The sequence below is a fragment of the Stenella coeruleoalba genome (genome assembly GCF_951394435.1).
Source record: "Stenella coeruleoalba genome assembly, chromosome: 7".
In the NCBI taxonomy this organism is placed as follows: Eukaryota; Metazoa; Chordata; class Mammalia; order Artiodactyla; family Delphinidae; genus Stenella; species Stenella coeruleoalba.
Window position 1 is genome coordinate 80,605,887 of NC_137153.1, and position 22,254 is coordinate 80,628,140.

At 41.2% G+C, this 22,254-nt stretch overlaps 1 protein-coding gene across 1 annotated transcript in view; it reads right to left on the reverse strand.

Moving 5' to 3' along the window:
* The window catches only part of GNA14 (G protein subunit alpha 14), a 202,532-nt gene extending 199,816 nt beyond the window's left edge, over positions 1–2,716 (reverse strand). Inside the window, exon 1 of the mRNA XM_079927171.1 lies at positions 2,102–2,716. Coding sequence (XP_079783297.1) covers positions 2,102–2,183 — 82 coding nt within the window. The 5' untranslated portion in view covers positions 2,184–2,716. The remainder of the gene's footprint in view (positions 1–2,101) is intronic.
* Between the last annotated feature and the right edge of the window lie 19,538 nt (positions 2,717–22,254).

Sequence of the window (22,254 nt, forward strand, 5' to 3'; positions counted from 1 at the left end):
CCCTCTTCCTCCACCCAATCATTTTCCAGTTTTGATGAGCGTGGTACGTAAGAGTCGATGGAGTGGTGATGGGTATTTAGACGAATAAGTAATAATTGTAGCTGGTGGTTGGATGTGCTTAACATCTATTTTTCTAAGACAGTCAACATGTTGCTCCAAAATATTTTCTGCCTGAAGACCAGAAATTGCTTATTGTATAATTTCTACTGAAAAGGCTAGAATTATCGACAATTAAGCCCACCTTCAAACACACATGACTCTGAGTGGGCAGGAATCGCTATTGTTTGTTTCTGAATCTGACTTCCCAGGGGAGTTAGGTATCTCAAGAATTTAAGTAAAAATCTTCAAGGTGAGGAGTTTGGACATTTTTTTTTTCTTTTTCTTTTCTTTTCCTTTTTGCTTAAGTTCTCCCCTCCTCCACTTACATCACTCTCCCCCTGAATGAACAAATGTTAACAACCTAGTATGTTTTCTTCTTTTTTATGCTCTTATAATCATATATAAGCTTACAAACACTCATAAATGTAAATAAACATACACAGAGGGAGATTGTCATCACTAGTTTAAAAATGGGACTGTATTGTATTACATGATCTCTATATTTTGCTTTTCTCTTTTAACACTACCTTGTGGGAATTTCAGTAAACTCTGATTCAGTCTTTCATACATTCATACGTAATATTCCACAGGGTAAAAGGACCATATTTTATTTAATTTTCCCCTTTGAAGGACATTCTCTTTTATTCCCCATTTTGGCCACTAAAAACAAAGCTGTAATAGCATCTTTGTATATAAATCCTCATGCACTAGTGTTTTTTATTTCTGTGTGATAGATTCCCAGGGTAAAATCTGCTGAATCGAAGGATATATACATTTTTCGTTTTCATTATGGTGGCCAGATTCCTTTCCAAAAAGACTAAAATAATTCACATTTCTACAAAAATAGAAATACCCATGTCCCAACTAGCAATAAATACGACCACTTATTAATTTTTGGCAGCCTGAAGGGATTCAAATAATTTTAAAGTGTGGTTTTACTTTGTGTTTCCATGACTACTTGTGAATCTGTACATTTGTTCATAGCTTGTTAGTATTTGCATTTGTTACCCTGTGAACTGTCTATTTACATCCTTTGCTCATTTTTTTTAATTGGGTCATTTGTCTTTTTCTTGACAATCTGTAAGAGCTCTTCCATATTACATATCTACTCTTTGTCATCTGAATTACAAATTTTCAAATATGTTTTTTGTTCTTTATCATTTTTAATGGCATCTTTTGCCATAGAAAATTTTATTTTTACGTATCCAAATATCTCTATTTTCTTGCATAGCTTCCAGAGCCCCAGTCTTTGTAAGAAGGTCTCTCCATTTCTATACTGTACATTGCAGTATCTTAGATATTCTTGCAAGTACTTTCGTTATTTCATTTTTTACATTGAAATAGTTAATCCATCTGGTGTTTATTTTTGTAAAATATGTAAGATAGGACACTAATTTTATTTTCTTCCAGATGGATTGCCAGTTGTGCCAACATCATTGATTGAACATTCCATCCTTTTTCCAATGAATTAAACTTCAATCTTTGTCATGTATTACACTCTCATATTGACTGAGATCCATTTCTTTAAGTCTGGACTGTTCCACTGAGCTATTTATTCCTAAATCAATACCATCTCGATTTGATTACAGGGGCTCTATGAAACATTTTGGTATCTGATAGGATATATCACCCCTTCAGAGTTATCCAACTCTTCTTAGTTGTGTTCAGATAGTTATTCTTCCATATGAACTATACTGATCTTCCTCTTCCTCAACTTATGATGGGGTTATGTCCCAGTAAACCCATCAAAAAATAAAAATATCGTAAGTTGAAAATGCATTCAATACACCTAATCTACTGAACATCATAGCTTAGCCTAGCCTACCTTACGGGTGCTCAGAACAGTAACATTAGCCTACAGTTGTGCAAAATCATCTCACACAAGGCCTATTTTATAATAAAGTGTTGAATATCTCATGTAATTTATAGAATACTGTACTGAGAGTGAAAAACAGAATGCTGGTCTGCATACAGAATGATTGCAGGTGTATGGGTTGCTCACCTTGGTGATCGCATGGCTGCCTGGGAGCTGCGGCTCGCTTCTGCTGCCCGGTATAATGAGGGAGTATGCCACCACATATCATCACTAGCCTGGGGAAGATTAAAATGCAACATTCAAAGCACAGCTTCTACTGAACGCCTATTGCTTTCACACCATCATAAGGTCGAAAAACTGTAAGTCAAACCATGGTAAGTCGGGGACCGTCTTTAATACCATTTATCAATGATTCTCTCCTGAACGTCACAGCTTAACCTTAACCCTAACTCCAACTGCTTTCTTGACATAATGGCTTACATATTAGAGGCATCTCGATGTAACAAGACAAAACAAAACTCTGATTTTTTTTCCAAAACTTACCTTACTGCTATCTTTTCCAACTCAGACCACCAAACACCCAATGGATTGCTTCTTTGCCCCACCTCTGGCACCCAGTCTTAGCAGTTATGAACTCCTCCTTTAAACCATGTATTGTTTTAGAACCACCGCATGCAGCCAACAGCTTTTGCACTGAGCCGCTCTGGAGCTGTCATGCACAATTAATCTTTGCGAATGAGGCTCCTGTTAGATCATAAGTGCCCCCCCCCCGGTATGTTCATTTTTATTTTTGCTGCTACCACTTCTGAGCAAGCCAACAGCACCTCTGACCTGGACTAAAACAAAAGCTTTGTCACTAGTCTTCTTGCTTCTAGTCTTGAACCTCTAAAATCCATTTTCCACAGGACAAGATAGCCAGAATGAGCTTTCAGAATCCCAGAGCAGATCCCCTTATTCTCTAGATTAAAATCCTCCAATGGATTTCCATCAGAGAATAAAATTAAATGCCCTTGTTCTAGACCACAGGCCCTACATGATAGGCCATTGCCTACCTCTCTAACTTCCTATCCTAACATTCTCCCTCCTATCCTAATATGTTCCCATCATGCTTGTATCTATTTTCTTTGAGCATACCTCAGGACAGCTTTATACTATCAACTCTGCTGCCTGAATCACGCTTCCTCCAAGCCTTGAGGTGCTTGGTTTCTACTTGTCAGGTAGGTCTCAACGTAAATGTGACTAAGTGCTGGCTTCCCTGACCCGTTAGCCTAAGGTAGCCACTCCTCCCTGCCAATCCACTTGATATCATCATTGTATTTTCACTGTAGCATTGGTCTCTCTCTGGTTTCTCTTGTTTCCTTCCTTCTTTATTTATCATCTTCTCCCACCAGTAAAAGAAAGTAAGCTCTATGAGAAGAAGGGTCATGACTGTCATATCCACCACTGTATCCCTAGAGCCTACATCAGGGGAAGCTACGTCATCTTAAAATTGAACTCTGTTCAGAAGCATTCTCAAAAGTGAAGTTGAATCTTGGAAAAATCAGTAATATGGGATTTGTGATTTAATATTTGCCGATTTTATACTACATTATGTAATACCAAGGAAAACAAAACACTCCTGAGGACGCTTGATTTGTAGAGATAGGACCCTGCCTATGTTTGCCAGGATATGTTAATTACAAGCAACAGAGACCCAGGGTAAATAGGCTTAAGTTAATACAATTTATTGGTGCTTAGGACTGAAAATTTCAGGGATGGTCTTGATTTTAAATTCTGCTGGATCAAGGTACTAAAGTGATGTGATAAGGAAGCCATGTAGTACTTAATAAGTATTTGTTGAATTAATGAAAGAATAACGCCAATCTCATTGGATTGTTGTGAAGATTAGAAAAAGTAATATATAAAGCTTTTGGTTCCTTGCCTGAAGCTCGTAAGCACTCATTAGTAGTAGATAGTATTATTTTTTTAAAGTATCATTAGCATTATCATCAAAAACTTCATTTTCAGGGACTACCCTGGTGGCGCAGCTGTTAAGAATCTGCCTGCCAATGCAGGGGACACGGGTTCAAACCCTGGTTCGGGAAGATCCCACATGCCGCGGAGCAACTAAGCCCCTGCGCCACAACTACTGAGCCTGTGCTCTAGAGCCCGCAAGCCACAATTACTGAGCCCGCATGCCACAACTACTGAAGCCCACACGCCTAGAGCCCATGCTCCGCAACAAGAGAAGCCACTGCAATGAGAAGCCCGTGCTCCACAGCGAAGAGCAGACCCCACTCGCTGCAACTAGAGAAAGCCCGCGCGCGGCAACGAAGACCCAACACAGCCAAAAATAAATAAATATAAATAAATTTATTTTAAAAATTTCATTTTCAACACAACAGATACATTCATTTTTATTTTTTAAATTTTATTGAAGTGTAGTTGATTTACAATGTGTATTAACTTCTGCTGTACAGCAAAGTGATTCACTTATATATATGTATATATATATATACATATATATAGTCTTTTTCATATTCTTTTCCATTATGGTTTACTATAGGATATTGAATATAGTTCCCTGTGCTATACAGTAGGACCTTGTTGTTTATCCATCCTATATATTCTAGTTTGCATCTGCTAATCCCAAACTCCCAATCCTCCCACCCTGCCGCCTTCCCCCTTGGCAACCATAAGTCTGTTCTCCATATCTGTGAGTCTGTTTTGTAGATATGTTCATTTGTGTCATACTTTATATTCCACATATAAGTGATATCATACAGTATTTGTCTTTCTCTTTCTGACTTACTTCGCTTAGAATGATAATCTGTAGGTTTGTCCATGTTGTTGCAAATGGCATTATTTCATTCTTTTTTATGGCTGAGTAGTATTCCACTGTGTGTGTGTGTGTGTGTGTGTGTGTGTGTGTGTGTGTGTGTGTGTGTGTGTCTGTGTATGACATCTTCTTTATCCATTCATCTGTCAATGGACATTTAGGTTACTTCCATGTCTTGGCTGTTGTAAATAGTGCTCTTATGAGTATGAACATAGGGGTGCATGTACCTTTTTGAATTATAGTTTTGTCTGGATAGATGCCCAGGAGTGGGATTGCTGGATCATATGGCAACTTTATTTTTAGTTTTTTTAGGAAAGTCCATACTGTTTTCCATAGTGGCTGCACCAATTTACATTCCCACCAACAGTATAGGAAGTTTCCCTTTTCTCCACACCCTCTCCAGCACTTACTTGTAGACTTTTTAATACTGGCCATTCTGAAGAGTGTGAGGTGGTACCTCATTGTAGTTTTGATTTGCATTTCTCTAAATTATTAGCGATAATGAGCATCTTTTCATGTGCCTGTTGGCCACCTGTATGTCCTTTTTGGAGAAATGTCTATTTAGATCTTCTGCCCATTTTTCTATTGGGTTGTTTGTATTTTTGTTATTGAGTTGTATGAGCCGTTGTGTATTTTGGAAATTAAATTAAATCCTTGTCAGTTGCATCATTTGCAAATATTTTCTCCCATTCTTATCTTTTCATTTGCTGTGCACAAGCTTGTAAGTTTGATTAGGTCCCATCTGTTTATTTTTGCTTTTATTTTTATTGCCTTGGGGACTCACCTAAGAAAACATTGGTATGATTTATGTCAGAGAATGAAAAGATATATTCATGATTACTCTTGTACTGTGGGGAGAAGGAAAGATTGAACTTTGCACAGTCATTTGGAATAATTCCGACTGTCTGGGAGCAATAGCAGATGAGAATCATGTTGCAAGGCTTCCCAGCAGAGGTAGAGAAGTAAACAACCACCTTGCATGGCCTGTCTGACCCAGATAGGAATTTAGCCATTGAGTCCTCTTGAAAATCAATGTTGATTTAAATATTTGAATCAAATATTCAGCCTTTAACAGTCATCATGTGTACCATTTTTCTAGATTCCACATACATGCATTAATATACAATATTTGTTTTTCTCTTTCTGGCTTACTTCACTCTGTATGACAGACTCTAGGTCCATCTACATCTCTACAAATGAGCTAATTTCGTTCCTTTTTATGGCTGAGTAATATGGTACAGATGAACTTATTTGCAAGGCAGGAATAGAGACGTAGGCGTAGAGAACGGACATGTGGGCACAGTGGGGGAAGGGGAGGGTGGGACGAATTGGGAGCTTACAATTGACATGTATACACTACCATGCGTAAAATAGATAGCTAGTGGGAACCTGCTGTATAGCACAGGGAGCTCAGCTCGGTGCTCTGTGACAACCTAGATGGGTGGGGGGGGGGGGTGGGAGGGAGGTCCAAGAGGGAGGGGATATGGAGATATATGTATACACATAGCTGGTTCACTTCGTTATACAGCAGAAACTAACACAGCATTGTAAAGCAATTATACTCCAATAAAAAAAACAAATAAATAAAAGTCATCATGAAGAGAGCTAACATCAGAAGATACTCAAATTCTTCTGTCCTAAATATTCAATACATTATGTATCTTCTTCATGATTTTAAAATCTACTGGTTAATGTAACTGGTTAATACAGTTAGAAATATAGAGTTGAAAAGAATATATGTTGTTGCCTCCTAGCTTCTTCAGTACCCAAGTCACTCTTTGATGCCTTTAGATACATGGAAGTCCACCCAGTCCCTTTTTAATGGTGTTGTGGTAGATTAAACATGCCCAGAAATTCTGGGACACACCTTCCTTCAAGAGGTGAGGCATATGTTCCCTCCTCTTAAAGCTGGGCACGCTATGTGGTTGTTTTGACTGATGGACCAAAGTGGAAATGACACTGTGTCAGTCTCCAAGTCCAGGCTTTATGAGACCAGCAACTTCCATTTCCTGTCTCTTGACTCACTCACTCCTGGAGCCCTGAACTGCCTCATGAAGAATCTACAGAGATCACCTGGAGAGACCCTGAGACCACCTGGCTGAGCTCATCCTTCTAGCCATAGTGCTAGGAATGTAAGTCTAGCACCACCAAGGTGCTACGAATGTAAGTCTAGCCATCCAGGCCCTCCAGCCCAGCCCAGCTGGGTACCACCAAGTGGCTCCCTTATCAATACCACGTAGAGCAGAAGAGCCACCAGGCAAACCTGCCCTAATTTCTGGCCCACAGATCTTGATATATAATAAAATGGTGGTTGTTTTAAGCAACTAAGTTTTGAGGTAGTTTACTAAGCAGCTGTGGGTAACCTGAACCCTCTGGCAATATTTCATATAGTGCCAGAGTTAGTAATCTGCTAAATCAGGTTACTTCTGAACTGACCTGGGACTGAAAGAGCACACCAAAACTACCCACAAGGAGGTCCTTAAAGCAGGTTGGACATCAAACATAGAGTGGTTTGGTGGCCAGGAAAGGCTAAATGATGACAGTCTCCACTCTGTGGAGCGGATACCTCTTTCTTCTGAGTGAGCTGCACTGAATGTTCATCACTAACTGTGGTGTCAGTGAGGATATAAAGGACCCAGCGCACACAAGCAATCCAAAGGAACATGGTACTCGTATACCAATTTTTTGAGTACCCACTACGTATTGAGCACTGGAACAATAGCAACTGTGAGAAACAAGACTTATACTTACAGATCTCATCATCTACTAGAAAAAATATTTATTCAGAATTATTTGCCCAATGATTTTGGAGGAGGGGGCAGTGGGTGGGGGGGAGGGAGAGAAGGCTGCATCATCCTGAACTACTGATGTCTGAACTCTGTCCAGATACCATTTCAACAATACAGTCAAGTCTTAGAATATTCAGCAAATTGTGGTGCCTCATATGTATATGGGATTTGTGATTTGTCTGTTTTTTCCTACTTCATATAATGCCAAGGAAAACAAAACACCCTTGAGGATGCTTGATTTGTGGAAATGGGACCCTGCCTATATTTGCCATGACATGTTGTTGCCAGGGAGAGCCCTGGTATGAGCTGAGACGTTTAAATGGAAGGTGTTGGTGCTTAAGACTGAGAAGTTCAGGGATGGTCTTGGTTTTAGGCTCTGCTGGATCCAGATGCTCAAATGATGTCATAAGGAAGCCCTCTCTCTCCACCTTTTTGGCTGGACTTTCCTCTGAACTCTAGTCTCAGGTAGATCTCTCCCCGCATGGTGGCAAGATGACTGCCAGAAACCCCACGCTCATCCATATCTACCAGCAACCTCAGCAGAAAGAGGACTTCCCCTTTTCAATATTCCAGCAAAAGTTCCAAGATTGAGTCTGATTAATTGCCCCTCCCTGAACTGCTTCATTACGACCAGGGGAACGGAGTACTCTGCTGACCAGGCCAAGATCAGATATCCACCCCTCAAGTATGAAATTAATTTTTGTAATGTATTTTATTTAACTGAACATTTTCAAAACATTATCATTTGTTCAATATTAAAATGACTAATGACTTTTTTTTTTTTTTTTTTTGCAGTACGCGGGCCTCTCACTGTCGTGGCCTCTCCCGTCGCGGAGCATAGGCTCCGGACGCGCAGGCTCAGCGGCCATGGCTCACGGGCCCAGTCGCTCTGCGGCATGTGGGATCCTCCCGGACCGGGACACGAACCCGTGTCCCCTGCATTGGCAGGTAGACTCTCAACCACTGCGCCACGAGGGAAGCCCCACTAATGACTTTTTTATTCATATTAAACTGGAGTTTGCAGTGAGTATTTTACACTTATAGCCGTCTCCATTTGGACTAGCCCCGTTCCAACTGTTCGACAGCCACTAGCCACATTGGATGGGCAACTCTAAAGATTCATTTTAGCATAAGTAGAATGAAATGGAATGGAACACAAGAGAATAGAACAGAACAGAATAGAAAAAAGGGTAACTTGGAACATGCAGGGGAAGAAAATCTCTGTTCCTATGGCTCTGGAGCCCTGTAAGGGAACATGCGAAAGAAGTTGTGTCTTCCTGGAGAGAGGTACAGATGTAGGCAACGGAGAAGGAAGCGCCATGCGGAAGGGCTGTAGGGACTCAAGGAGAGGATGCCCAGATGAGACACAGTACTCAGAGTCAGGAAGAGAAATCTGGGTATCTCAGTGGATGCCACAGAGAAGAGATGCCTTGACCCAGGACTGGATGAGAGGAGGACACCACGGTAGAAGCCAGCTCTGACAGAAGCCAGCTCAGACCAGACCTCTCCCTGACCTCCACCCTCCTCCTTCCTTTGGGACTTAGGGAAGAGGAAAGACATGAGACCATGAATTGACTGAGAAAGATCTGATTTTTTTTTTTTAATCTTAAAAGAGAGAAGAAAAGATAGCACTTTTTTTTTTCGAAGAATAGTTGATTTACAGTGTTGTGTTAGTTTCAGATGAACTTATATACAAAACAGAAATGACCCACAGACATGGAAAACAGACTTATGGTTAATAAAGGGGAAGGGGAGGGGGAGGAAAGATCTGATTTGACTGAGTTTACCCAGCATTGACTGGTTTGTGGAGGGAGTCTCAAAAAAGAAATTGTTTGGATATAAAAAATAAAATTTTATACACTGCATATCGGAGCTTATTGGCCTGAAAATACCATTCCCAAAACAAAGCCTCAAAAACCCTGTGTGTTCAGGAAATAGAGCCAATACTCCTTTCCCCTCCAGGGAGGGAAGTTTGGCAGTCATCCTCAACTAGCCAGAGGATTTTGCCTTCCCAGGGGATATTTGGCAATATCTGGAGACGTTTTTGGTGGACACAGCTAGGGAGGGGAGGGCTATTTGGGGTGGAGGCCAGGGACGGTGCTGACCATCCTACAGTGCACAGGACAGCCTCCACCAGTAATGGTTATCCAGCCCCAAATGCCAGTAGTGCTAAGGCTGAGGAACCCTGGACTGAGCCAGTCTGAGATTCTTGAGACGTGTGTAGAGAGAGGAAAAGCAAGTCTGTGTTGGACTAAGCCAGTCATAAAAGGAAAGCCAGGCCCCGGGTCAGCACATAACGTAGTTTCTATGGCGCTGCGGTAACTGAGCCTTGTCTCAAAGTAGTGAGTCGCCGGATAAACAGTAGGCTGAGCCAGGCCCAGCAGCTGAGGGCCCATAGGCTTCTGTTCTCTTTCCCTCCCCCTCCCCCTCTCCTTCCCCTTCTTCTCCTTCTCCTTTGCCTCTTCCCTCTTGCCGAACACTCTCCTCAAAGGAAGTCCCGGGAACTGCTCGGAAGATGGCGGAAGAGTAAGACGCGGAGATCACCTTCCTCCCCACAGATACACCAGAAATACATCTACACGTGGAACAACTCCTACAGAACACCTACTGAAGGCTGGCAGAAGACCTCAGACCTCCCAAAAGGCAAGAAACCCCCCACGTAGCTGGGTAGGGCAAAAGAAAAAAGAATAAACAGACAAAAGGATAGGGACGGTACCTGCACCAGTGGGAGGGAGCCGTAAAGGAGGAAAGGTTCCCACACACGAGGAAGCCCCTTCGCAGGCGGAGACTGCGGGTGGCGGAGGGGGAAAGCTTTGGAGCCGCGCAGGAGAGCACAGCAACAGGGGTGCGGGGGGCAAAGCGGAGAGATTCCCGCACAGAGATCAGGGCCGACCGGCACTCACCAGCCGAGAGGCTTGTCTGCTCATCCACCGGGGCGGGCGGGTCTGGGAGCTGAGGCTCGGGCTTCGGTCGGAGCGCAGGGAGAGGACTGGGGTTGGCTGCGTGAACACAGCCTGCAGGCGGTTGGTGCGCCGCGGCTAGCAGGGAGGGAGTCCGGAGAAAAGTCTGGACCTGCCGAAGAGGCAAGAGACTTTTTCTTCCCTCTTTGTTTACTGGTGCGCGAGGAGAGCGGATTAAGAGCGCTGCTTAAAGGAGCTCCAGAGACGGGCGCGAGCCGCGGCTAAAAGCGCGGACCCCAATGACGGGCGCGAGCCGCGGCTAAAAGCGCGGACCCCAGAGACGGGCGCAAGCCGCGGCTAAAAGCGCGGACCCCAGAGACGGGTATGAGACGCTAAGGCTGCTGCTACCGCCACCAAGAAGACTGTGTGTGAGCCCAGGTCACTATCCACAATCCCCTTCCGGGGAGCCTGTGTAGCCCGCCACTGCCAGGGTTCCGGGATCCAGGGACACCTCCCCCGGAAAAACGCACAGTGCGCCTCAGGCTGGTGCAACGTCACAGCGGCCTCTGCCGCCGCAGGCCCGCCCCGCACTCAGTGCCCCTCCCTCCCTCCCTCCCCCCCGCCCCGCCCCCGCCCCGGCCTGAGTGCGCCAGAGCGCCCGAATCAGCGGCTCCTTTAACCCTGTCCTGTCTGAGCGAAGGACAGACGCCCTCCGTCAACCTACACGCAGAGGCGGGGCCAAATCCAAAGCTGAGCCCCTGGGAGCTGTGAGAACAAAGAACAGAAAGGGAAATCTCTCCCAGCAGCCTCAGAAGCAGCGGATTAAAGTTCCACAATCAACTTAATATACCCTGCATCTGTGGAATACATGAATAGACAACGAATCATCCCAAATTAAGGAGGTGGACTTTGAGAGCAAGATTTATGATTTTTTCCCCTTTTCCTCTTTTTGTGAGTGTGTATATGTATGCTTCTCTGTGAGACTTTGTCTGAATAGCTTTGCTTCCACCATTTGTGCTAGGGTTCTATCCGTCCGTGTTTTTTTTTAATTCTTTTTTCCTCTTAAAAATTATTTTTTTATTTTAATAACTTTATTATATATTATCTTACTTTATTTTATTTCACTTTATCTTCTTTCTTTTGTTCCTTCCCTCCTTCCTTCCTTCCTTCCTTCCTTCCTCCCTCCCTCCCTTCTTTCTTTCTTTCTTTCTTTCATTCTTTGTTTCTTTCTACTTCTACTAATTCTTTCTACTTTATCTCCCTTTTATTCTGAATGGAGTGGATGAAAGGCTCTTGGTGCTGCAGCCAGGAGTCAGTGCTGTGCCTCTGAGGTGGGAGAGCCAACTTCAGGACACTGGTCCACAAGAGACCTCCCAGCTCCACATAATGTCAAATGGCAAAAATCTCCCAGAGATCTCCATCTCAACACCAGCACCCAGCTTCACTCAACGACCAGCAAGCTACAGTGCTGGACATCCTATGCCAAATGACTAGCAAGACAGGAACACAACCCCACCCATTAGCAGAAAGACTGCCTAAAATCATAAAAAGTCCACAGACACCCCAAAACACACCACCAGATGTGGACCTGCCCACCAGAAAGACAAGATCCAGTCTCATCCACCAGAACACAGGCACTAGTCCCCTCCTCCAGGAAGCCTACACAACCCACTGAACCAACCTTAGCCACTGGGGACAGACACCAAAAACAACGGGAACTACGAACCTGCAGCCTGCAAAAAGGAGACCCCAAACACAGTAAGATAAGCAAAATGAGAAGACAGAAAAAAACACACAGCAAATGAAGGAGCAAGATAAAAACCCACCAGACCTAAGGAATGAAGAGGAAATAGGCAGTCTACCTGAAAAAGAATTCAGAATAATGATAGTAAAGATGATCAAGAATCTTGGAAAAAGAATAGACAAAATGCAAGAAACATTTAACAAGGACCTAGAAGAACTAAAGATGAAACAAACAACGATGAACAACACAATAAATGACATTTAAAATATTCTACATGGGATCAATAGCAGAATAACTGAGGCAGAAGAACGGATAAGTGACCTGGAAGATAAAATAATGGAAATAACTACTGCAGAGCAGAATAAAGAAAAAAGAAAGAAAAGAACTGAGGACAGTCTCAGAGACATCTGGGACAACATTAAACACACCATTCGAATTATAGGGGTTCCAGAGGAAGAAGAGAAAAAGGAAGGGACTGAGAAAATATTTGAAGAGATTATAGTTGAAAACTTCCCTAATATGGGAAAGGAAATAGTTAATCAAGTCCAGGAAGCACAGAGAGTCTCATACAGGATAAATACAAGGAGAAATACTCCAAGACACATATTAATCAAACTGTCAAAAATTAAATACAAAGAAAACATATTAAAAGCAGCAAGGGAAAAACAACAAATAACACACAAGGGAATCCCCATAAGGTTAACAGCTGATCTTTCAGTAGAAACTCTGCAAGCCAGAAGGGACTGGCAGGACATATTTAAAGTGATGAAGGAGAAAAACCTGCAACCAAGATTACTCTACCCAGCAAGGATCTCATTCAGATTTGATGGAGAAATTAAAACCTTTACAGACAAGCAAAAGCTAAGAGAGTTCAGCACTACCAAACCAGCTTTACAACAAATGCTAAAGGAATTTCTCCAGGCAAGAAACACAAGAGAAGGAAAAGACCTACAATAACGAACCCAAAACAATTAAGAAAATGGGAATAGGAACATACATATCGATAATTACCTTAAATGTAAATGGATTAATGCTCCCACCAAAAGACACAGATTGGCTGAATGGATACAAAAACAAGACCCATATATTTGCTGTCTACAAGAGACCCACTTCAGACCTAGAGACACATACAGACTGAAAGTAAGGGGATGGAAAAAGATATTTCATGCAAATGGAAACCAAAAGAAAGCTGGAGTAGCAATTCTCATTTCAGACAAAATAGACTTTAAAATAAGGACTATTAGAAGAGACAAAGAAGGACACTACATAATGATCAAGGGATCGATCCAAGAAGAAGATATAACAATTGTAAATATTTATGCACCCAACATAGTAGCACCTCAATACATAAGGCAAATACTAACAGCCATAAAAGGGGAAATCAACAGTAACACATTCATAGTAGGGGACTTTAACACCCCACTTTCACCAATGGACAGATCATCCAAAATGAAAATAAATAAGGAAACACAAGCTCTAAATGATACATTAAACAAGATGGACTTAATTGATATTTATAGGATATTCCATCCAAAAACAACAGAATACACATTTTTCTCAAGTGCTCATGGAACATTCTCCAGGATAGATCATATCTTGGGTCACAAATCAAGCCTTGGTAAATTTAAGAAAATTGAAATTGTATCAAGTATCTTTTCTGACCACAACGCCATGAGACTAGATATCAATTACAGGAAAAGATCTGTAAAAAATACAAACACATGGAGGCTAAACAATACACTACTTAATAACGAAGTGATCACTGAAGAAATCAAAGAGGAAATAAAAAAATACCTAGAAACAAATGACAATGGAGACACAACGACCCAAAACCTATGGGATGCAGCAAAAGCAGTTCTAAGAGGGAAGTTTATAGCAATACAAGCCCACCTTAAGAAGCAGGAAACATCTCGAATAAACAACCTAACCTTGCACCTCAAGCAATTAGAGAAAGAAGAACAAAAAAACCCCAAAGCTAGTAGAAGGAAAGAAATCATAAAAATCAGATCAGAAATAAATGAAAAAGAAATGAAGGAAACAATAGCAAAGATCAATAAAACTAAAAGCTGGTTCTTTGAGAAGAAAATAGATAAACCACTAGAAAATAGATAAACAAAATAGATAAACCACTAGCCAGACTCATCAAGAAAAAAAGGGAGAAGACTCAAATCAATCCAATTACAAATGAAAAAGGAGAGGTAACAACTGACACTGCAGAAATAAAAGAGATCATGAGAGATTACTACAAGCAACTCTATGCCAATAAAATGGACAACCTGGAAGAAATGGACAAATTCTTAGAAATGTACAACCTGCCAAGACTGAATCAGGAAGAAATAGAAAATATGAACAGACCAATGACAAGCACTGAAATTGAAACTGTGACTTAAAATCTTCCAACAAACAAAAGCCCAGGCCCAGATGGCTTCACAGGCGAATTCTATCAAACATTTAGAGACGAGCTAACACCTATCCTTCTCAAACTCTTCCAGGATATAGCAGAGGGAGGAACACTCCCAAATTCCTTCTATGAGGCCACCATCACCCTGATACCAAAACCAGACAAGAATGTCACAAAGAAAACTACAGGCCAATATCACTAATGAACATAGATGCAAAAATCCTCAACAAAATACTAGCAAACAGAATCCAACAGCACATTAAACGGATCATACATCATGATCAAGTGGGGTTTATTCCAGGAATGCAAGGATTCTTCAATATACGCAAATCAATCAACATGATACACCATATTAACAAATTGAAGGAGAAAAACCATATGATCATCTCAATAGATACAGAGAAAGCTTTCAACAAAATTCAACACCCATTTATGATAAAAACCCTGCAGAAAGTAGACATAGAGGGAACTTTCCTCAACATAATAAAGGCCATATATGACAAACCCACAGCCAACATCGTCCTCAATGGTGAACAACTGAAAGCATTTCCACTAAGATCAGGAACAAGACAAGGTTGCCCACTCTCACCACTCTTATTCAACATAGTTTTGGAAGTTTTAGCCACAGCAATCAGAGAAGAAAAGGAAATAAAAGGAATCCAAATCGGAAAAGAAGAAGTAAAGCTGTCACTGTTTGCAGATGACAATTTACTCTACATAGAGAATCCTAAAGATGCTACCAGAAAACTACTAGAGCTAATCAATGAATTTGGTAAAGTAGCAGGATACAAAATTAATGCACAGAAATCTCTGGCATTCCTATACACTAATGATGAAAAATCTGAAAGTGAAATCAAGAAAACACTCCCATTTACCATTGCAACAAAAAGAATAAAATATCTAGGAATAAACCAACCTAAGGAGACAAAACATCTGTATGCAGAAAATTATAAGACACTGATGAAAAAAATTAAAGATGATACAAATAGATGGAGAGATATACCATGTTCTTTCATTGGAAGAATCAACATTGTGAAAATGACTCTACTACGCAAAGCAATCTACAGATTCAATGCAATCCCTATCAAACTACCACTGGCATTTTTTACAGAACTAGAACAAAAAATTCCACAATTTGTATGGAAACACAAAGGAGTCCGAATAGCCAAAGCAATCTTGAGAACGAAAAACAGAGCTGGAGGAATCAGGCTCCCTGACTTTAGACTATACTACACAGCTACAGTAATCAAGACAGTATGGTACTGGCACAAAAACAGAAAGATAGATCAATGGAACAGGATAGAAAGCCCAGAGAAAAACCCACACACATATGGTCACCTTATCTTTGATAAAGGAGGCAGGTACATGTAAAAGAATGAAATTAGAACACTCCCTAACACCATACACAAAAATAAGCTCCAAATGGATTAAAGACCTAAATGTAAGGCCAGAAACTATCAAACTCTTAGAGGAAAACATAGGCAGAACACTCTATGACATAAATCACAGCAAGATCCTTTTTGACCCACCTCCTAGGGAAATGGAAATAAAAACAAAAATAAACAAATGGGACCTAATGAAACTTCAAACCTTTTGCACAGCAAAGGAAACCATAAACAAGACCAAAAGACAACCCTCAGAATGGGAGAAAATATTTGCAAATGAAGCAACTGACAAAGGATTAATCTCCAAATTTTATAAGCAGCTCATACAGCTCAACAACAGAAAAACAAACAACCCAATCCAAAAATGGGCAGAAGACCTAAATAGGCATTTCTCCAAAGAAATGTCTGCCAACACAGTCTGCCAACAAACACGTGAAAGAATGCTCAACATCATTAATCATTAGAGAAATGCAAATCAAAACTACAATGAGATATCATCTCACACCAGTCAGAATGGCCATCATCAAAAAATCTACAAACAATAAATGCTGGAGAGGGTGTGGAGAAAAGGGAACACTCTTGCACTGTTGGTGGGAATGTAAATTGATACAGCCATTGTGGAGAACAGTATGGAGGTTCCTTAAAAAACTACAAATAGAACTACCATATGACCCAGCAATCCCACTACTGGGCATATACCCTGAGAAAACCATAATTCAAAAAGAGTCATGTACCAAAATGTACATTGCAGCTCTATTTACAATAGCCCGGAGATGGAAACAACCTAAGTGTCCATCAACAGATGAATGGATAAAGAAGATGTGGCACATGTATACAATGGAATATTACTCAGCCATAAAAAGAAACGAAATTGAGCTATTTGTAATGAGGTGGATAGACCTAGAGTCTTTCATACAGAATGAAGTAAGTGAGAAAGAGAAAGACAAATACCATATGCTAACACATATATATGGAATTTAAGGAAAAAAAATGTCATGAAGAACCTAGGGGTAAGACAGGAATAAAGACACAGACCTACTAGAGAACGGACTTGAGGATATGGGGAGGGGGAAGGGTAAGCTGGGACAAAGCAAGAGAGAGGCATGGACATATATACACTACCCAACGTAAGGTAGATAGCTAGTGGGGAACAGCCGCATAGCACAGGGAGATCAGCTCGGTGCTTTGTGACCACCTGGAGGGGTGGGATAGGGAGGGTGGGAGGGAGGGAGACGCAAGAGGGAAGAGATTTGGGAACATATGTATATGTATAACTGATTCACTTTGTTATAAAGCAGAAACTAACACACCATTGTAAAGCAATTATACTCCAATAAGGATGTTAAAAAAAAAAAAAAAAAAGGAAGTCCCCCCACCTCAGGTGGGGACTGAGGCAGATAAACTGAGGTGATAAATGGCTACCAAGGCTTCTCATCCCTCCACGCTCTCAGCCCGGCCAGAGGCAGAGGCAGAGGCTGCAAGACCCCAGCTGCTGGCGTTTTTTTTCCCCACTGCAGAGGGTACCCAGGAGGCAGCTGTGGAGAATGAGTCAGGCTGGACAGTTTAATTGGCTTCTTCTCTCACTCTGAGCCTCGCTCACACTTTGTCCTCCTTTAGAACAGGGCCACTCCATTGTTGTTTAAGAGTCATCTGGAGAGCTCGTTCGTGCCCAGACTCCTGGGCTGGCCTTCAGAGATTCTGAATCAGTAGGTCCGGGGTCCAGGGTGTCCAACACTTCCCAGTTTGCCTGGGATTTCCCCAGGTTTAGCACCGGCAGCCCTGCATCCCAGCAAACACTGATGGCTGGTCACCCTAGGGAGGGCCCAAGATTTTGCATTTCTAAGAGTATCCCAGGGGATGCTGATGCTTCCACATTCTGCCACACTCTGCCATGCAATGCCGGCCCACCGCACAAGGCCTAGGGATTTCACTTGTACTCCCAGGTCTAGCGCAAATTAAATTGTCTTCAGAAAGAGTTCCCAGGAATCCCTGTTCTCCCCCTCCCCCAACTCAGCAGCAATCATGGTAACATCTCACTGCAATGTGATGGGATATACTGGTTTGTTTTTGTTTTTGTTTTTGTTTGGTTTATTTGCGGTACGTGGGCCTCTCACCGCTGTGGCCCCTCCCGCTGCGGAGCACAGGCTCCGGACGCGCAGGCTCAGCGGCCATGGCTCATGTGCCCAGTCGCTCCGCGGCATGTGGGATCCTCCCGGACCGGGGCACGAACCCGTGTCCCCTGCATCGGCAGGCGGACTCTCAACCACTGTGCCACCAGGGAAACGCTGTTTTTGTTTTTTTGTCTTTTTTTGTGCTGACATACTCCAAGTCTCCTTCGGGACAGGAATCACATTTTCACATCTTTCCCACTGTTATGGGAATCCATGACTCCAAATATACGGAAGATAATAAAGAGATTTGTTGAATAAACACAGCTAACATTTATTGAGTGCTAACCAGTCACTAGGAACTGCGCTAAGCACTTTATACAGCTTAACTCGTGTCATCCTCACAATGGCCCTGTGTGGCAGGTGCTGTTATTTCCCCCATTTTACAGATGAGGAAGCTAAGGTACGGAAGAGGTACATGACATAGCCACAGAACTGGAAGGTGATAGAACTAGGATTCTAACTCCAATCTGATATCAGAGCCCACAGTCTTACCCACTACACTATGCTATCTACAACAAAGAAATGAAAACAGAAGTGGATCTGATGCAGGAATCATTACTATTTATTTATTTAGAATATATCTCACTTTTTCATTGGAGTCCATGTGCCTGAACTGTGTTTGTGTGTTCAAAATAGATTCATATTGTCTTTCTGGGAATAATGCTGGGCTGTTTAATTTTAACTTTGAATCTGCACTGAACACTGATTCACCATTGTTTATAGCAATTTTTCGGTCCAAGAGAAAGTAGATGTTCTGAGCGAAAGACATGTTTGTCAGCCCTTTGAGAGATACTGTCCACCATTCTATGGAAATCCAGTCTCATTCCTGGGGATTACAAGGGACTAATAAGGCTTCTGGTTCCATTGATGAGCACATGACCCAGACCTGGCCTATCAGAGCACTCCATCTCTTTAATCACAGAGATTGGTTTAGAAGTGTGCACATGACCCAAGCCTGGCCAATGAGAACATTCCATCCTTTAAACACAGAGATTGGTTCAGAGGATGCTAAACCAAACCCTTCCTGAAATTTCCCTGAGCCATCTGAAAGTCTAAGTTCCTGTTTGTCTAGAATAACAAGTTTGAAAATATGAAATAACCTAGGGCCACTGGTGGCCATTTTTGCAGATATGGAACATCTCTACCTGAGTATGACACCAACATAGACAGAATGTGAGCCAAGAGATGGAGAGAAATATAATCTTCCTCCCATGATTTGAACCCCTGAATCCAGATATCCAGTTACTGGGTCAATAAATTTCCTTGATTGTTTAAGCCAGGTAGATTGGATTTCTATCTCTTGCAACCCAAAGAATCATGGCTAATGTATCTTACCCATGAAAAAGTAAAAGGTGGGTATTAGTGGGTAGGAAAAATTGAATACCTTGAATTCTATTAATAATTATTTTATAGCACCCTAATATTTCAATGCTTACTTTATTACCTTCTGTAAGAAAGACTAATGGTAGATGGCCGTCAAATTCTGCCTACTTTGTCACAAGAATAAGCTGAACATAGACCAGGAAGTCATCAATATAAGTGAGCAAATAGGTCTTTTCAGAGTTGGCATGGGGATTGTGTTTTGGTTTGACTTTCTACCAACTTTCCTTTCTTGATTACTACTACTTAAGAATCTGTGGTCAGATAGGTTTTTTAAAAATGCATGTGTCAGTTAATTTTTAGGTGTGGCAAATTTACAGAATTTTCTGAATATGTAGAAGAATTAAACATCACCTGAACCAGTTCTTATAACAAGCTGTCTCTCTTTAATATGGTGTCAGTTGATTTTTTTTATTTCAATTAAGGTTTTATTAAAGTTGTTTCTGAAGATTATATTTCATCCTTAGTCTTCCTTATCTGATTTTGCTTTAGTGTTTAAGAACCTTTCTTCACTTATTAAATCCTTTGCCATGAAAGAGCACCACATAACTTATATCAGTATCAAACTGAATAATTCCTTTATGGAAGTGAGGAAAATCCACAAAAGATTCATAAAATCCAAGCACTAAAGCACCAAGACCCCTCTTCAGATGAGCCGAAGCTTCCTTACACATGTCATCTGCAAGCCAATGATGTCTTTTTACATTACCATCAAGATGAAAATAATTAAGAACACTGAAACAATTTTCTTATTTCTCCAGTCTAAAAATGTAGATTTCCTCGTTATGGTTAAAACAGACAAACACAAAAAACAGAAGCTGAAAGGAAAATAAGTTCACTGTGATTGATTAGCTTACAATTTTTTTTTATAGTCAAGCACCGCTTAACCAGTCTTTCCCTTCCCCTAGACTTTAGGCAACTATAAAAACATACGAAAAACAATGTGTATAATAAAAGGCGATAAAAACAAATATTTGAGGGCCTACTGTAATAGGTAACTTGCACATTTCATTTAATCCTCACAATATTTTGAAATTATAACCATTTTACAAACGTGGAAGCAGGCTCGGAAGAGTGAAGTGACTAGGCTGGGAATTATGTTCAGGGTGATGCCTACTAAGCGTATGGTCTATTATGCTGCGCTGGCTCCTGAAAGCCCTTCAACTTTTTGAGATTCTCACTGTTATAGCGCCGTCTTCTATATTTATACTTTTAAGTCTGCAAAACTACTGAATAATAGAAGAATCTAAAATTATTCTCAGTCTACTTGTTAAAACAGGAGGTTGCAAGGAATATTTAAAAACTCTTCAAGTAATCAGAACATTCCACACCTAAAATTATGGTTATTCTAATTTACTGGTAATGATAGCTAGTGATCCAAGAATACACAGGAAATCATAATTGGCTCATTTTCTTTTCGTCACTGTTTGTCAATCTCAAAGGAATGAAGGCCAAAAAAGACAAATTCTTTTTTTTTTATAAATGATACTTAGAGACTGAGTATTTATTTATTTATGTATTAGAAGATGTTGGGGGTAGGAGTTTATTAATTAATTTATTTTTGCTGTGTTGGGTCTTCGTTTCTGTGCGAGGGCTTTCTCTAGTTGCGGCAAGCGGGGGCCACTCTTCATCGCGGTGCGCGGGCCTCTCACTATCGCGGCCTCTCTTGTTGCGGAGCACAGGCTCCAGACGCACAGGCTCAGTAGTTGTGGCTCACGGGCCTAGTTGCTCCACGGCATGTGGGATCCTCCCAGACCAGGGCTCGAACCTGTGTCCCCTGCATTAGCAGGCAGATTCTCAACCGCTGCGCCACCAGGGAAGCCCCAAGACAAATTCTTATTGTGAAATCTGACTGCTCATTATACTTACAGTGTGAACTTAGTGGAATGTCAAAAGAGGTTCTGGTTTTAAAATCTCACCATCAGTCTTTTGCTTGCATCTTAGAAGCATGTTATTTGGTTTTTTAAGTGTCTAAATCTGGTGGAGGTGGTAGGACCCATTGGGGGATGGCTTTGCTGACACATGTTTGTGTAGTATGCTAGAACTATCTATGACATCTAAGAGGATAACTTTCACCATCCCACAGAATGGGGTCATAGAGTTCTGGGAGAAATGGATTTATTTTATGGGTAAGTAACTTAAACCTAAACCTGGGCAATCTGGACACCTAACAACATTCAAATGTCTGCTGGGGAAATATTTGCATGTTTTTTATAGAACTGTTGAATCTTAAATGACTGAAGTTAATAGACAGTTGTTTCTTACTTAAGTTCTCACTGAAATTGAGTTTACTAGTTTTAGAGTTTTTTTTTTCCTTTGAGTCCAGTCCTAAAAAGACTATGTTTTCATACTTCAGAAGAAGCTGAAAGGGTGAGATTAGATCATCATTAAGGCTGCTTCTAACATTAAAATATCCGTATGACCTCCTTTCTAATGTCCAATTGATTGATATATAATTCATTCACTAACTCATTTATTGAATAAATTTTTTACAGAACACTATCTATAAGCAAGACTGAAATAAAAAATATACACATAGGCTCATTAACTCTAGGAGGTCAATACATAAAAGGGGAGCTAGATCTTTACACATGTGACATAAGACAGACACAAAAACTGGGAAATAAAGCTTGTCAATGTAAGAGAGGTAGTGAATTGTGAGTACCCCACCCCACCCCCCAAAACACCCTGAAACCCAGCATAACTAATGAGGAATCATGGGAACCTAACGTTTTTTTGTCCTGACCACCT